Source organism: Colobus angolensis, unplaced genomic scaffold, assembly GCF_000951035.1.
Source record: "Colobus angolensis palliatus isolate OR3802 unplaced genomic scaffold, Cang.pa_1.0 Scaffold97, whole genome shotgun sequence".
NCBI lineage: Eukaryota > Metazoa > Chordata > Mammalia > Primates > Cercopithecidae > Colobus > Colobus angolensis.
In genome coordinates, this window is record NW_012123709.1 from 6,597,637 (window position 1) to 6,614,891 (window position 17,255).

At 51.2% G+C, this 17,255-nt stretch overlaps 2 protein-coding genes across 2 annotated transcripts in view; one reads left to right on the forward strand and one right to left on the reverse strand.

Annotated features, from left to right (window-relative positions):
* The first annotated feature begins 974 nt into the window (after positions 1-974).
* Positions 975-9,012, forward strand: LOC105505037 (golgin subfamily A member 8B-like). Its single transcript, XM_011932723.1, is given in 17 exon segments — positions 975-1,022; positions 2,727-2,760; positions 2,763-2,845; positions 3,742-3,801; positions 3,983-4,063; positions 4,918-4,956; positions 5,218-5,265; positions 5,354-5,438; positions 5,534-5,639; positions 6,669-6,759; positions 6,867-6,974; positions 7,170-7,257; positions 7,667-7,923; positions 8,190-8,333; positions 8,467-8,567; positions 8,650-8,747; positions 8,834-9,012. Coding segments are annotated over 17 exon segments (1,650 nt in total).
* A 3,979-nt stretch (positions 9,013-12,991) lies between these two features.
* Positions 12,992-17,255, reverse strand: part of LOC105505038 (putative GED domain-containing protein DNM1P46) — a 4,825-nt gene continuing 561 nt past the window's right edge. The window contains exons 2-3 of the mRNA XM_011932724.1: positions 13,828-14,032; positions 12,992-13,104 (exon numbers count right to left, since the gene is read on the reverse strand). Of these exons, the coding sequence (XP_011788114.1) occupies positions 12,992-13,104; positions 13,828-14,032 (318 nt within the window). The remainder of the gene's footprint in view (positions 13,105-13,827; positions 14,033-17,255) is intronic.

A 17,255-nucleotide genomic window follows, 5' to 3' on the forward strand; every position in this document is an offset into this window, starting at 1 on the left:
TGAGGTTGGCTCACTGCAACCTCCGTCTCCTGGGTCCAAGTGATTCTCTTGCCTCAGCCTCCCAAATAGCTGGAATTACTGGCACCCACCACCACACCTGGCTAGTTTTTGTATTTTTAGTAGAGATGGGGTTTCACCATGTTGGCCAGGCTGGTCTCGCACTCCTGACCTCAGATGATCCACCCGTCTCAGGTTCCCAAGGTGCTGGGATTACAGGCTTGAGCCTCTACACCTGGCCCAAAACCTTTGTATTTTTCCAGATATTAAACATGCTTCTTGTTTGAGAAAAAACAAAATCTTAACAATAACATAGGAGAATAAGAGAAACTTTTTTCCAAAAAAGAGAAATCATTGTGATTATTTTATCTTATTGAAATGTTGAATAATATAGTCTGCTTCATTAATCATCAAGCATGCTATGGATTTTCCATTTTTGTAAGATCTGTATCTCGGTTCAGGTAATACTGGTAATTTTTCTACTGTATTTGAAGATAAAAATATAGGCCAAAATCATAGACCTTGCATAGAAACTAGGTAATGAAGACAGCTCTAAGGAACACATAGATACACACACACAGACACACATGTATATATAAAGTATGCACACATATATTTTTTAAAGTTTTGAAGCTTTTAAAGCAAAAGCTGGCCCCTTCCCTCTCCCAAAGTGGGCAGCCCCTCCCCTCTTTCAGAATGGGCGGGAACAGCGGTTGCATGAGTAGCTTTCCTTATGAGCCACGGGTCCCTCTGGACACACTGCTCCTGGCCACGCCCCTTTCCCTCTCATCGTTCTCATTGACTAATAGCCTTGGAGCATTAAGGCCACGCCCCTATTCTACATTCTACTGGTGCCCTGGTTACCACTCCTGTGGCTCAGTCGCAGAGCTGCCTGGTAGGTGACTGGAGGTCTTGATCAGTGCTCGCTGGGATTTCGCTGTTGTGGCCCCAACCCCACCTCCCTTTCCCACCCCGCGATGGCAGAGGAAACTCCGCAGAACAGATTGGCCGCAGCCAAGAAAAAGGTAAAAACGCACCAGGCCATGGCCCCCAACCCAGCTACAGATACCCTCCGACGACAAGACTGCTGCCAGAGCCCATATGACTGCTGAGGCACACTGGACAGGGCCCTCCAATGCAGGTGTCTCCGGGCTCCCCACGCAAAAAAGTCTTGTCAGTCAGCCCTGCCCCTTCAGCATCAGCCCAGTCCCTGCCCTCACCCATCACTCCAGGGTGACTCTGGGCGGGTGACTCCTGGGGTTCCCGTCTCCATTACTAGGCCCTCACCTCCTGCCGACCCAAGCTCGACCTCCCTGGGCTCTTTGGGCTCATGTCTCCAAGGACCTGGGTCCCCCAGCCCCAGGCCCCATCCTCGCCAGTCATCCCTGGGTGACTTTGGGCTGGTGACTCCTGGGGTTCCCTGCTGCGGACTCTGCCCTCCCCTCCTGCTGCCTCAAGGTCAACCTCCCTGGGCTCTTCCCACTGGCGTCTCCAAGGACCTGGTTCCCAACCCTGTGTCTCCCTCCCCCATCGTGGAGTGGTAACTCGGACATTGTGCTGATGTGGTCCCTCCCCCCAGTCAGGAGGAGTGGAATGTAGTGATGTCACAGTCCGCCTAGGAACTGTCATTACTGGAAGACCGGCCTTTGATCTTATGACCCAGTCCCCTAAGTGATCTCACCCCATTTCTGGTTCCTCTGGTCACAGCGCAGATTTCCAGCAGGAAGGGGAATGGAGACTATGGGACTTAGGAGCAAGAGGTTTCAGGCTGCCTCACTCCCTTAACATCGACATTGACAGGGGAAAAGCCTCCACTTCCCCCGTGAGCGCAAAGCGTTGACCGTACGTACCTCCATGTGGCAATGGGAGAGTGGGTTTGGTTTGGTTTTCTCCCAGGCTTCTACTTTCCGGAGAGATTTTAACATTTTTTTCTGAGTTCTCCACCTCATACTCTAGTTCTCCATGGTTCTGGGACCAGACTGCCCTTCAGTCAGTCGTCTCTGAAGTGAGATTTGTTCATCTTCTGTGGAATAGATCTTGGGAAACTGAACTTGACAGCTTGACTCTTCCTCATATTATCTTGACCTGGGGTACTTTGAGTGGCACAGGATAAATGTGAGACATCTTTCTGAAGCATCCGTTTCCCTTGATTCTCTTTAGATCAAGAGAAAAAACATGAATATACTTAGGGATGACAGTCACATAGGTTTCTAAGAGAATACCAGACTTCTCTCTGAAATGAGGCTTGGGTAGTCCTCTTTCTGATAAATTCCCGGATTTAACAGAAAGGCTGCCTTCTGCCATGAGGACACATTGATACAGAAGTTTGAGAGGTACTGGTGCACTTCTTCACACAAACAGACGTGTGAGGATGTATGACCCTAAACCACAGGGCATAGAGTTCCTGCCTACTTAATGTTTACTTTTCTACCTCTGCCTCTGGTTTTGGTCCCTGGCAGCTGCTGATTCTTGGCAAAACCCCAGAGCTTGGAGTCAGAAGACTGAGTTTCAAAGTTCCAGTATTGCCTTTTTCTTTTTCTTTTTTCTTTTTTTCTAGCTATGATATCAATCCCTCTCAGTCCCTAAAAGATTGTGACAACACTTATTATACAGCGGTTGGTGTCATTAAATCAGATGGTGTATAAGAGTATTTTGTAAAAACTGTAAGGGAGGATGTGGGTCTAGGGGCCAATAGTTCTCATGACGATTACTGCTCTTCTTTCCCACAGTTAAAAGCATATTGGCAGAGAAACAGCCCTGCTGTTCAGCAGAAGCAAAGAGGAACAGGAAAACAAATGGCAGTAGCCCTGAGACATCCACTTCTGCTGGTTGCCACTCACCTTGGGATGTGAGTCTTGGTGGCCAGGCTCCTGGGGACAGGGGACCAAAGGGGTAGTAGAGGGTAATTGTTAAGATTATGGATGGACCGTTGGGTACTGGTTAAGAATTCTGGGTTTAGCCGAGCACAGTGGCTCACGTTTGTAATCCCAGCACCTTGGGAGACCAACCCAGGCAGATCACAAGGTCAGGAAGTTGAGACCATCCTGCCTGACATGGTGAAACCCCGTCTTCACTGAAAAATACAAAAAAAATTAGCCGGCATGGTGGTAGGTGCCTGTATTCCCAGCTGCTCGGGAGGCTGAGGCAGGAGAATGGCATGAACCTAGGAGGCGGGGCTTGCAGTGAGCCAAGATCTCCACACTGCACTCCAGCCTGGGAGACAGAGCGAGACTCCGTCTCACAAAAAGAAAAAAAAAAAGAATTCTGGGTTTGAATCTTGCCTCTCCATCTGCTAGGGATATGATTTAGGGCAAGTTGCTTGAGCTCTTCGGGCCTCTCTTTTCACATCTGTATAATAGAGGTTCTATTGTTTGACTTCCATTTGTGAGGTTTAAATGAGATTTCTTCTTGTTGTTTTTATGTTAATCCCTAGTACATGGCCTGCTGTAAACACTCAGGGCACCAGGATATGGTCATTGCTCTTTGATTTTCCTCATCCCCAGTCTCAAGGGGAAGCCAGGACAATGAGAACAGCCACTTGCCATCAGGAGTCACTGATTCCAGGCCCCAGGGTGGGATGGTGAGGAAATAAGAACCATGAGAGAAGCTGGCACAAAGGAGTTATGGGACAAAGGGCCCAAGAGAGGCAGAAAAGAAAATGTTGCCAGTTGATGTGAATGAAAGGAAGTCAGAGGGCTTAGACACTGAGGGGAAGAGAATATCTCCGTGTGCACTCTCTTGTAGTCAGCAGCAGGTATCCATGGGGTGGGCCCTACATCGTCTGCTACCCTGAAGGATCTGGAGGTAGAAGGCTCTGGGCGGAGGTGCAGTGACCACGCAGGCCAGCCCTCCAACCTCCTCCCACAGCGGGGACTCGGTGCCCCTCTGCCAGCTGAGTCAGTCCACACACACCCCAGCCCTAATGATTGTTCTCTACCTCTCCCCCCACTCCTCCTCCACCTCCTCCTCTCTGCATGTGCCTCAGAGCCCGTGCCAAGAACAAGCAGTAGTCCTTGACTCGAGGTCCGTCAAAATCAGTCGACTGAATAACACCATCAAATCTTTGGTAAGAGTCCAGTGGGGTCTCCTCATTCCGGGCTGCCAATCCTGGGCTCCAGTTTCCTCTTGGGGCTCTGAAGAAAGGGGCTGGGGGCCCTGGTGCAAAGGGCAAATAGGGAGCTGAGGCACCCAGACCTCACCTGGAGGGACCCTATAGCACGCAGCATGGCTGTTCTTTTGCTGCCCTCTTTGCTGACTGTCTCCTCTCCACACACCCCTGCTCGAGTCCTTGCTACACACGCCCTGGGGTTGTGGCCTCTCGGGGAAGTGCGAGCCTGACTGGTTTTCAGGGGCCCCGTATTTCTGCTGTGACTCAGTCCCTAATTTGCTCTTTGATTCTGGACAAGCCACCTCTCCTTTTCGGGCTCGTGTTTCCAGAGGAGGTGATGAGTGTTAAAGGTGTCTGTTAGTTCTGAGAGTCCGAGATGTCAAGTCTCCCTAGAACGGAAACGTCAGGGCCAAGGGCTCCTGTCTGTCCTTTTCCGTCCTATATATACTGTGAAGAACCGTACCTGGCCGGTTCATGCTCAGTAAATGTTTATTGAATGAACGCACTTTACTAAAGCACAAGCGGGCAGAAGGGGGGGCCTTTCTCAACCTCCATCTCTAGAGGTTTATGTTCCTGTCCTCTCAAGAGATTATAGATTCAGACTTTGAGTTCTGTGGCTGTGGGTGAAAACCAACAGAGACACAAATCCTCTGTCCTTGGGAGCTTGAGGAGAGTTTACCAGTTCGTGTTCCCATTGGGTCTGAGAACTTTACCTTTAAAATCCATTCCTGGCCCCTGCCTACCGCTTCCTGGCCTGGGGAATAGAGTTGACGGGGCCGCCCTCCGTCACCTTAATTTGACTCTCCCCACAGGAACAACAGAAGAAACACGTGGAACATCAGCTGGAAGAAGTAACGCGATTTCTTTGCCCACGACATGATGGCTGGGTTTGGGGGACACTCAGATGTAAAGGCCCAAGTCTCATCTCACCCACTCCCAGCCTGGGGAAGAAGGCTCACCCTCCAGATTCCACCCCATCCCCACAGGGTCCCTGATACCCTGGTCCCATGGGTGGGCCTGTCCTGGGGCAGTGGTGGCGTTCTGGGGACATGTCTCTTGCTGTGCCGTCTCCGCCTCCCCCTGGTAAGAGCTCTGTCTTCCTCTTCCTGTAGGAAAAGAAGGCAAACAATGAGAAAGAGAAAACGGAAAGGGAGCTAGAGGTGAGTGGAGGGTGTGAAGTTTTCTCCTGTCCCCCGGAGAATGTTTCTTTCCTTCTCTTTCAGCACTTGCTTGTCTTTTCTCCCAAAGGCTCAAATCCAGAGATTGAACATACAGAAAAAGAAACTAACTATAGACCTGTATCACACGAAGCGCTCTCTCATATACTTTGAAGGTGGGAATCTGGGCACCCTGTCATCCTTCAACCTGGCACTTCAATAGGTCTTTAGGGGGAGTCCTTTGGGCCCCATCTCAACTCTGTCATTACAGAAGAGTCGAAGGATCTGGCTGGCCGCCTGCAATGTTCATCGCAGTGTACGGAAAAGTTAGAGCGGGCTCTGTCTGCTGTCACCGCCACACAGAAGAAGAAGGCGGACAGGGAGAGTCCGACCACCTGCCTCATCCCCTGGGAGCCCGGCTTCGCAGATGGAGGAGTGAGCCTAAAGGTCCCTTCTGCAGGATGGAGTGTCCTGCCCAGGAGGCATCATGGCCATTTCTCGCTGCTTTTGTGTCTGGTTGTTAGAGGCAGCCTGGGGCTGAGTCAGCTGCTGTGGGTGAGTTGGGGGGTGCGGTGGGGAGCGAGCACTGGACGCAGAGCTTGGAGGCCAAGCGCCTGCCCTGCCCTTACCTGGCCATGCTCTTGGCCAAGTCCTAGGTGGGGTATTGGGTACTTTACTCGTGAAGGTCCAGAAGAGTACCTTTAGTATGTTACCATTTCTGTAGAGAGGAAACTGTGTGTGCGTGTGTGTGTGTACATACTATGAAAATATACATAAAATAAGTCTGCAAGGTTCATAAAAACCTCAGGAGAGAGCAAGAGGGTGGCTGGGAGACACTTCCCTTCTGTACCTTCTCAGTTTGGGACTATGGGAATGTATCATCCTTTCAAACAGTGAACAAAAGCTTCATTGTCCCCTTCCTATCTGTGACCCCCAGCAAGAAAAATGGGCTTTAGAGAATCGGATCGATCTGGCTGTTCAAATCCCAGCTCTGCTGAAGTGATCGTAGGCAAGCACTTAACCTCAAATACTCCATGTGTTTTCATCTACACAACAGAGGGAATCCTAGTAACTGTCTCCTGTGGTGGCTGCGAGGATTAAATGGGATTGCTAGCATGGCACCTGGTGAAGGACTCCATAAAGGTTCAAACAGAGCTAGTAATAACAGTAATAACAAGAGCAATATTAACTGATCTCTCTGGGCCTCTGTTAGCCACCTGTAAATTCGATCTCTTTCCCTGTCCCTTCCAACTTTACTGAGTTCTTTTAAGAACCAGACCACAGGCTTGGAAATGCCTTGATCCGTACTGACCGAGTTGTATATTGAGCCTAGCCCTAGCCTATTTAAGGGGCACTGTATGGAATGGCCCAGGATCCCCAGATAGAAACTTGTTACTCTTCACCATCCAGTCCTCGAAGCGCAGTAAAACACTTCTCAAGACGCAGTTAGAGCAGTCCTTAAAGGAGTGCGAACAGCTGAAAGCGCACACGACACAGGTGAGGTTTTGCAGAGGGAGGGATGTGGAAGGAAGGTGACCCCAGGTGGCCAGGAGCAGGCGAGGACCAGTGACAGCCCTGCGTAACTTCTGTTCCCACTCTTGCAGATGAAGGAGTCGCTGCAAAAAGTCCAGCTAGAGAGAGATGAATATGCTGAACGTATAAAAGGAAAGAGGGCCCGGTGGCAGGAGAGGATGAGGCAAATGTCACAGGAGGTGAGGTCTGACCCTTCAGCGCTCCCATCTTAGATAGGTCACTGGATCTTTCTGGGCATCTGTAACATGGGAATAATACAGCCAGAGGTGGTCATGGGTCTGGGCTTTGTGGAGGTGGCGGTAGAGAGGGAGACGGCAGCCTGTGGAGCCACCAGCCGCCCTCTCCAGGGCCCTTTTCCCCTGTGCTGTGGGCAGCTTTGGACCTTGAAGAAGGAGAAACAGCATAACATGCATCGGGTGGAGGAGCTGGAGAGGAGCTTGTCCACACTCAAAAACCAGATGGGTAAGATGGGGCTGGCGTGACCTGGGAGCAGGCCTGGCATCAGAGGGCTGTGGGGGGGCTTAGAATGCCCCAGGGAGGGGGGTGGATGGAAGGGCTTTGAGGCAGAGGGAAAGAGGTCTGTGCCGGCAGACAGCAAGTCTTGTCATCTCCGTGAGCCTGAGTGTCCCCATCAGCAAACAGGGCCCGTTGTCAGCCACCCACAGTGCTCTCCATCTGAAAGTGGTTTGGAAGATTGGCTACCATCCGGGTGTGAGGAATCATTAGCAGTGAGGCCAAGTTTGGGGAGGCTGAGAGGAGCTGTGCACCAAGAGGAGGGTGTCTTTTGGTGGTGGTGGGGGGGGGGGGTTTTTGGTGTTTTTTTTTTTTTTTTGAGAATCCAGAGGCCTTTATTGTCTGCTTCCTTTCTCAGCCGAACCCCTACCGCCGGAGCCCCCAGCAGTGGCCCCTGAGGAGGAGCTGCAGCACCTGAGGAAGGAACTAGAGTGAGTGTCAGCAGAGCTCCAGGCCCAGGTGGAAAACCATCAGCACATAAGTCTCCTGAACCAGGCACAAAAGGAGAGGCTTCGGGAGCAGGAGGAGAGGCTTCGGAGGCAGGAGGAGAGGCTTCAGGAGCAGCAGGAGAGGCTTCAGCAGCTGGCCGAGCCACAGAGCGGCATCGAGGAGCTGGTGCATTGCCCACCTGGGCAGCCTGCCCTCCTCCCTGGCCCTCCAGGCCTTTGTTTCCCCGCCTGTAAAATGGGGCAGTGTAGCCCTCACGTGAAATGTTACTTCTAAAGGGACCTGTGAGCCAGAGCCCTGCTCTGGTGGCTGTGGGAGAGAGGGGATGATTTTTCTAACCTGCCTCTACCCTTCCCGGTGCCATGGGAGGCAGACACCAAGTTCTAGGATCTCCAGCTGCAGTGGGTGGCTGCTGATTGCTTCTCTCTGTCCAGAACAACGAGAACAAGAGCGCACTGCACTTGGAGCAGCAAGTTGAAGAGCTGCAGCAGAAGCTGCATGAGGTGAATGAGACAGTAACCTCGACCCACAAGGAGCCAGAGGCAGCGGTCCCAGCCCCAGGGACTGGGGGCGAGTCTGTGAGTGGGGAGACCCCCCGGGCCCTGCAGGAAGTCATGGAGAAGCTGGAGGTGAGTGAATCCTGGAATAGGCCAAGAAGGGCAGGGGTAGGCAGGTCGCTGCTGAGAGGTGACCCCATTATTTTGGCTCCAGCGCGGCCTTATGGATCTCCTGGAGGAGAAGGCGGACCTGAGGGAGCGTATGGAGAAACTAGAACATCAGTTCATCCAGTACTGCAGGGAGAGATGGCATCAGTGAGTGGGAGCCCAGGGCAAGGCAGGGGGAGCTGCAGGGCCGTCGGAGGGGCCCTAGCATCTGAGCCCTGTCCTCCCGCAGGAAAATTAAGCACCTTGTAACGGAGCCAGAGGGCAGTGCCAAAGAGGCGACACCAGGAGGAGGACATCATCAGGCTGGCCCAGGACGACGCAATGAAGGTAGGATGTGCAACATGCCTGCGGGGGTACGGGACGGGGGTGGGGGTGGCGTGAAGGTGGGCGCTGGCAGCGGCGTGACACCTGAGCACCCCTCCCTCCGGGTGGAGCTCCTGGAGCTGCAGGAGGTGCTGTTGCAGCTTGGGTTGACGGCAACAAAGGGCACAGCAAATTCCTGGCCGCTGCCCAGAACCCAGCTGATGAGCCCGGTCCAGGAGCCCCACCCCCCCAGGAGCTTGGGGCTGCCGACCAGCACGGTGGTGAGTAGAGCCCTCATGCAGGGCGGGCAGCGATACCTCATTCAGCCAAGTATTTGTGCTCTTCCTCATTCAGTGTAAGGCAGCTTTCAACTTGCTTAGAAGGCAACACTGGACGGTTAGAGTTCATCAGAAACATAGAATGTTAAAATGTGATTTCAACTGAATAAATTTGAAAGTATTTGATTAAACCTGATAGGTTTTCCAGAAATGGAAAAAACTCAGCTCTAAAACTTTTCTAAGCTGACTTTTAGAAAATTTGAAAATGTAAATCAGCCCTATCCATAGTATAGTTCCTCTGAAACTTTATCTTACAGAGTCGTTTTAAAATAATATGACTATAAAAAAATGTAACTGCTATCTTAATGTTCTGAAATAAGTTAAAACATTTTAAAATATGAACGCTGTAGTTTAAAAGAACGAAACGCTGGGAAGGAAAAGTAGAGAAAGAAATGCCAGTTCCAGCCCAAAGCTTTATTTGCCAAGTTTTCTTAGAATGAATTTTACCTGTTTATGAATTCTTGTGAACAGAATTTATAATGGAAATACTGAAAGACTTTTCCCTAAAGTGACATTATTGACTGCTCATGTGATGCTACTCTAATGTAATAAATGATTAAATGGTTGCAAAGTGCTGTTTTTGCCTTAAAATTTTATTTTGCGAGTCTTGAAAACTATAGCATTAAAGGTATTGATACTGTGCAAATGCCGGGCATCCTTGGCATGAGATAATCTGTTTCATTTTTACAAAATGGTAATATAACTTTGCAAGTGTTTATTAAAAGAACACAAATTTACAAAGTTATGGGATTTAAAAAGTTATGGAGTGAAAAAGTTATGGGATAAAATGTGAAAATTTGTGGCAAAATGTAGAAAAAAGTTTTATGCGAAGTTACCAAATGTTATGAAAAAGAAGTTACGGGATTTAAAAAACAAGTCATGGGATTAAAATAAAAATTAAAAGCAGTTCTGTGTCAGCAAAGCCTGGAGAAGTGGGGCTGGAGTCTGCACCGCCACCATGACCTTACCACCCCTTCCCAGTCACCCCTTTACAATTAGGGTAGCAAGACAAGACCTTAAAAATTAAAAATTTTTAAGCATGACTCTGACGGCCTCCTTACTCTCAGCTTAGCAACTTTTCCCTCAGGGGGGCTCCCACCTTCTTATTCAGAGAGGTAGCTGAGGCAGGACAGTGGGGCTAACAGTGGACCAGGCGAGGACATGGGCCGCTGGCGTGGGTCGCCTTCCCCAGTGTACCTATTTTGTGTAACGTTTTGTATATTCCAGAGGGTAGGGCCGCCCCTGTATCGTACCTAGCTGTGGTTGGAGCTGGCATGTGGGGAGGAGGTTCTAATAATTATGTGTGGCTGGGAAACTTATTTATTGCTAGCATAGGACAGAGGAAGGAGGCGCGGATGGGGTCGTGGCTCCCTGGTGATGTGACTCCTGTTTATTTTGCTTTTTATTTTGGAATAAACGGATTTAACCATTCTCCTCGGCCTGGTGTGTGCCCGTTTCCCTCAATGGGTCCTGGAGTTTGTGCCACCAAACGAGGAGCCCCAGAGTGTCTTTAGCATGTCCAGCGAGGCTGTTGGGGACCTTCCAAGCTTGTTAACTGTATGCTGCCTGGTGGCGCCTGGAGGATTCCACGGGGACTGCCATGGTGCCTATGGGGCGCAGTCCGGCCCTGACAGCCAACAGGCTCAGAAGCCTGATCGAGCGGTGGCCGGGAAGACAGGTACCAGCACCTAAGGGCACTGACTTCCACCCACCCCAGGCGTCTTCCGTTCTGTCCCCTTGCCTCCCTCTCCTGTCTGCACCTGGTGGCCTCTTCTGTCTGTCCCTCCAGAGTGCCGGCTGCCCAGCAGGCTCCCTCCAGGCTGAGTTCATGGCCCTGCCCCCTGGTGGCCAGAGCCGGCATCACAGGATAAGAGCCAGGGAAGCTCCAGGGGCTTTCCAGGAAATGTGTCCCTTGGAAAGGGTATGGCCTTTTCACCGCTCCCAACAGCACCCTAGAAATGGCTTGGCCTTTTCCCTCCCCCGAGCTCCACAGAGAACACAGCCAGCAGACGACACATTTCCCCGCCATCCAGAAATGGGTTTGATTCTCAGCCGAGGGACAGCAGGACTGGTAGAGACTGTCAGGCCACACAGCTGCCTGCACAGCACTCGCATGCTTGGTGGGGGCGGGAGGGATGGCGGGGGCTCTCCGTAGGCCGGGCAGGTCAGGGAGGCTCACTGGAGGGGCTGCACTTTGGAGGGGCAATGTCAGGGGACAGCTTTCTCTTATTGGCACGCAAGACTCCAAAAGGACAGCACAGTGACTGATTCCCAGTGCTAGAGGCAAGGCGGCCAGCGAAGTGTAGGGGTGTGTGTGTGTGTGTGTGTGTGTGTGTGTGTGTGTGTGTGTATGCGTATTTATAGATATTTATAGAACAGGGCAGGGGCGTATCACAGAGAGGGGCACAAGTTTTCAGCAATGGTCACATCTGGAGGTGTCAGCTCACCACTACAACAGACCAAGTCACAGATGAAGGGGGCTGGCTTTGGGGCTGAGGGAGCCACTGTCAAATCATAGAATAGCCACCCAGGCAGGCCTGGAAAGGGAGGTCTCCGAGAAGAGGAGGGATCTATTTAGAGGTCGAAGGAGGGCCTGGGGCTCTCAGGACCGGATGGGCTTGCCGGACCCGATCGGCTGGCAGTTGGAGAGAAAGCAGAGAGAAAACAGGAGAGAGAAAAGCGAGCAGAGAGCTGGTGAGGCCAGTGCAGAGCACAGGTGTGCCACAGCAGCTGTGGGAGGGCCGGGGAGCGGAGGGCACAGGGGTGGGTGTGGCAAGGTTCCTGGAAAAGAGGGGCTGGAAGGGAAAGGGGAGGAAGATGGAGGAAGGAACCGGAGCTTCACAGGTAGTGCCTGGGGGCTGTGGCAGCCCTCCCCCCCACGCATGCTGGCCTCTTCCACGGCACCCAGGCAGTGCACCCACCGGTCAGACCAGTGCTCAGCCTCCTCGGGCTTCCCTCTTGTCTGGTCACCCTGTTTTCCAACCCACTGGTCCGGGGCCACCTCTCGCCTTGGGGAGCCCAACGCAACAGCCACCAGGCCTGGTAGAGAAGGAACACTGCTTGAACCAGGATGATGAAGCTAAAAGGGATGGATGGCTGGAGTGATCACTGGAAAACCCTCTGGGTGGTCAGAATGCCCAGGATCCTCTGAAGGTTCCCTGGGGAAGACAGGGAGGGCAGGCAGCCGGATTCCACTGGCTATAGCCTTGTAAGTCTAAGAGGGGAGCCTCAGCTTGTTGGGGGTTGCAGGTCGCATAAGTGAGGCTGGGCCCTTCCTGTTGGGAAAAGCAGAAGAGGGAGAGTCCATGGCAGGGGAGGTGGGTGGGCTTGCTGGGCAGAGTTCAGCCGGGACACCAGGCACTGTGGTCTCCTTGTCTGAATAGTAGAGGCGAACTCTAGGAGCAACAGGCCAAGGTGCATGAGCCTGCTGACCAGCGATAGTGCTTCAGCAGGCGCCAGGGACCCTGCCTTCCATCACACGCTGGCAGCTATGATGGTACCTGGGAGGGAGAGAAGGGGGCTGTGTGTCCCCACCTGGCCCGTGAGGTGTGTTGTGGGTTGACCGTGTGTATGGGACTCTCGAGGTTTTATCCTGGATCACCACTGGATTGCCGACAGATAGAGGAGGTGGGACCCTGACTCTCACCCCTCCTCTGCAGTGGATTTGGCTCTCAGCACTCCCAGGCTGGGAGCTGGATACTCTGCCCTGGCAGCATGACTCAGACCGCACAACAGGTACGGCGTGCCCAGGATGACATTCCTAGGCCTCTGGCGGCCTCAGAGTACAGCCCCACACACAACACCCTCCCAGCTCTCAGCCCTTACACCATAAACCACGAGCTCTCTGACGGTTCCAGAGAGCACCCACGTCTGCCAGCTTGGGCAGGGAGCCTGTTCCAAGAGCCCCAGGCTCACCCATGGGGTCTGCCATCAGCGTGTTCTGGTCCCCACGTGAGTACAGGGACAGGACACCTGGTTGTCCTGCAGGTTCAATTTCAGGACGCCAGGTTGGACAGCAGCTCCGAGAAGATGAACTCCTTGGTCTGAGAGTGGGCAAAGAGGGAAGGAGGTTGGGACCTGATGCCTGTGCTGCCCTGGCCTCCTGCCGGGCTCTGCTGGGACTGTGTGCTGGACTTGGAGCCCTGTGCATGGCTTTTCAGACACAGCTTCTACACCGCTTAGACTCAAAGATCTGCCTCCCCACTGCCCTTTTCTCACTCAGATAGGGACACTGAGGTCCAGAGGAAAAGTCACCTGTCCAAGGTCACAGGTCTGGGAGGGCACCCAGGACCTATCATGCCACCAGCACACCTGTCTACTCAGTTTTTTAAATAAATTTTTTTGGAGATAGGATCTCACTCGGTCACAAGGCTGGAGTACAGTGGGCGAGATCACCGCTCACTGCAGCCTCAACCTCTTGGGCTCAAAGTGATCCTCCAATGTCAGCCTGTCGAGTAGCTAGGACTATAGGCGCGTGCCACCACCAAGCCCAGCTATTTTTAAAATTTTTGTGTAGAGACCAGGTCTCACTATGTTGCCCAGGCTGGTCTGGAAATCCTGGGCTCAAGCTATCCTCCCGCCTTGGCCACCCAAAGTGCTGGGATGACAGGCATGGGTCACTGTCCTCAGTCCCATGTTATATTTCCATGACACAGCTCTGGTCTGGACCGTGTCTGCCACCCTGGACCTGGTCCCATAGGGCTGGTTAGCATCTCCCCCAGGCCAACATGGCCATCTGCACCCCCTGTGCCACAGGAGCCTCCTGCCCCCATGAGGCGGTACATACACGTTGTTGATCATGACGTACATGATGGTCTTGGGCAAGACACCAACCATGAGGTCCCACATGGTGGTGTTGACAGTGGCCATGTAGGAGTCCTCCAGGTTCTGAGTGGTTCCCATTTGCCGCTCCAGCTGTGAGTCCATGGAGTGCATGAAGCTGTCGGAGCCATTCTCCTCGGCTTTGCTGCCCTGTCATGGAGAACACAAGGGCATCAGGGTGGCCAGGCCATGCAGCCAGGCTCCAGGAATCCCTAGGATCTCAGCCCCTCCAAGGGTACCTGGAACACTGAGGCATAAAGAGAAGCAACTGGCCCGAGCACGCACCCAGCTCCCCACATGGCTCTAGTCAGTTTCAGGCCTCTGCCTCTCAGGACCCCAGATTCCCCTGATTCAGTCTCGTCTTAGTTCTGACTCTAGTGCCCAGAATTTGCCTCAAGTTACCAATCCAGAAATTGGAAAAGAACATCTCCAGGTCCCTGGCTTGGAGACCTGGACAAAGTTGTGCCAGGCTGCAGACGCCTGGCAGGAGGCAAGAAAAGGGCACACTCACTTTTCCCTTGTCCTGGGAGGCCCACGCACCAACATTGCCACCGCCGCTGCCACCAGGGAACACGGCAAAGTAGACACCCACAGAGAGGAAAACGGGAAGCGTTGAGTGAACCTGGGACACTGCACCCCAACTTCAATGCTTGTGGAATTCAGTTAGCTAATATTTTGTTGAGGATTTTTGCATCAATATTCATCAGTGATATTGGCCTGTAGTTTTCTTTTTTGGATGTATCTTTGGTTTTGGTATCAGGGCGATACTAGCCTTGTAGAAAGAGTTTGGAAGTATTCCCTCCTTCTCTAGTTTTGGAATCGTCTGGGGAAGGTTGGTATTAGTTCTTCTTTAAATATTTGCTAGAATTCAGCAGTGAATCATCAGGTCCCAGGCTTTTCTTTGCTGGGAAACTTTTTATTACCTCTTTGATCCCATTATTTGTTACTGGTCTGTTCAGGTTTTGGATTTCATCATGGTTTAATCTTGGTAGTCTAGATGTGTCTGGAAATTTATCCATTTTTAGTAGGTTTTCCTATTTCTTTGCATATATTTGCTGATAATAGCCACTAGTGATCCTTTGAGGGTTTGGTTTTGTGTTGTAGTTTTTTTGACTTTTTTTTTTTTTTTTTTGAGATGGAGTTTCGTTCTGTCACTCAGGTTGGAATGCAGTGGTGCGATCTCAGCTCACACTGCAAGCTCCGCCTCCCGGGTTCACGCGATTCTCCTGCCTCAGTCTCCTGAGTAGCTGGGACTACAGGTGTCTGACACCACGCCAGAGTAATTTTTGTTATTTTTAGTAGAGACGGGGTTTCACCATGTTAGCCAGGATGGTCTCGATCTCCTGACCTCGTGATCCACCCACCTCAGCTTCCCAAAGTGCTGGGATTACAGGCTTGAGCCACCGCACCCGGCCTGAGTTTTTGCAGTATCAGTTGTCATGCTTCCTGTTGTTTGTCAATGTTATCTTGTCAAAAACCCAACTTTTAAAAATTTTTTAAAATTTTAGTTTAGTTTAGTTTAGTTTTTGAGACAGAGTCTTGCTCTGTCACCCAGGCTGGCGGGCAGTGGCACAATCTCAGCTCACTGCAAACTCTGCCTCCCAGATTCAAGCGATTCTCCTACCTCAGCCTCCCGAGTAGCTGGGATTACAGGCGTGCACTACCATGCCTGGCTAATTTTTGTATTTTTAGTAGAGATGTCATTTCACCATGTTGATCAGGCTGGTCTTGAACTCTTGACCTCGTGAACTGTCCATCTCAGTCTCCCAAAGTGCTGGAATTACAGGCATGAGACACCGGACCCGGCCCACAATTTGTTGTTAAATTTTACTTATTTACTTATTTACTTTTTCTTTTCTTTAGAGACAGGGTCTCATTCTCTTGCCCAGGCTGGAGTGCAGTGGTGCAATCATGGTTCACTGTAACCTTGAACACCTAAACTTAAGAGATCCTTCCACCTCAGCCTCATGGGTAACTGGGAGTACAAGTGTGCACCACCACACCCGGCTAATTTTTCTAGTGTCTGGTGAGACAGGGTTTTGCTATGTTGTCCAGTCTGGTCTTGAACTCCTGGCCTCAAGCAATCCTCCTGCCTTGGCCTCCCAAAGTGTCAGGATTACAGGCATGAGCCACCATGCCCGGCCTGTATATACATTTTCTTTTCCAAGTTATATAAAGTATGCTGTATGCATCCTTCTAGAATTTATTTTTTTCACTTAGTAGTATATTGCTAAGATTCTTATTGTTGTTTATAGCTGGGATTTATTCTTTTGGACTGCTTGTGACATCACCAGAAGATAGAGATCCCGAGATCTCTTAAGAACTGCTGCTGGGAGTATACACTGGTATGACCTCCTTGGAAAACAAACAGTTTGACTCCATCTCATAAGGTTGAATATTCACACTCCTCCCAGCCCAGCAATTCTACTCTACATCCAAGAGAAATTCTTGTCTATATAAAACAGGGGATGTGGACAAGGAATGTTCCTAACAGCTCTGTTCATAATAGCAAAAATCTATTGCCCATCAACTGGAGAGTAGCTGACTAAACTGTGCTTTTTATTCCCTTTGATTTCCTGTAGTCTTATGATGCAAGTGGCTTTCCCATGGCTAGCTTAGGGTGGGGGATACTCTTGGCCATCGAGTCAGTGGTGGCAGTCCTGCTTAGCCCTAGGACAATCGGTGCTGCCCAAAACAAGCGTAAATAGAACAAGGTGCCCCATGGAGCCAATGCCTCGGTTCCCTGGGTGTACAGGCCTGTACCTGTACGAAACAGCCATCATATACATCAGTCTTTTCAAATGCTTCTGTCACTGGGCTGAGTCCAAAGGACACCCTCTCCCAAAACATTACAAAGTTTATTGGGGCTACCATTTATCGAGCATTTATCATGTGCTTGATCACGTACTAGTGTTGCAATTGCATGCATTATTTTATTATTTTATTTATTGACTTATCCATTTATTTGAGATAGGGTCTCTCTCTTTTGCCCGGGCTGGAGTGCAGTGGCGTGATCACGGCTCACTGCAGCCTCAAACTCCTGGCCTCAAGTGGTCTCACCTCAGCCTCCCGACTAACTGGGACTAGAGGAGTAAGCCACCAAGTTCAGCTAATTTTTTAAAAAACATTTTCACAGAAATGACGTCTGGCTTTGTTGCCCAGGCTAGTCTTGAACTCCTGGCTTCAAGCGATCCTCCCCCTTCAGCCTTATTGTTGTATTTTATCTTCACCATCACGCTGTAAGAGTGCCTGGGGTTAGGTGTTCCAAACAGTAGCAATGTAGCAGCCTCCACTCATAGGTGACAACGAGACTCAGTGTAGACAAGCCACTTCTCAAAGGTCACACAGCTGGACGGTGGCTGAGCCAGGATGA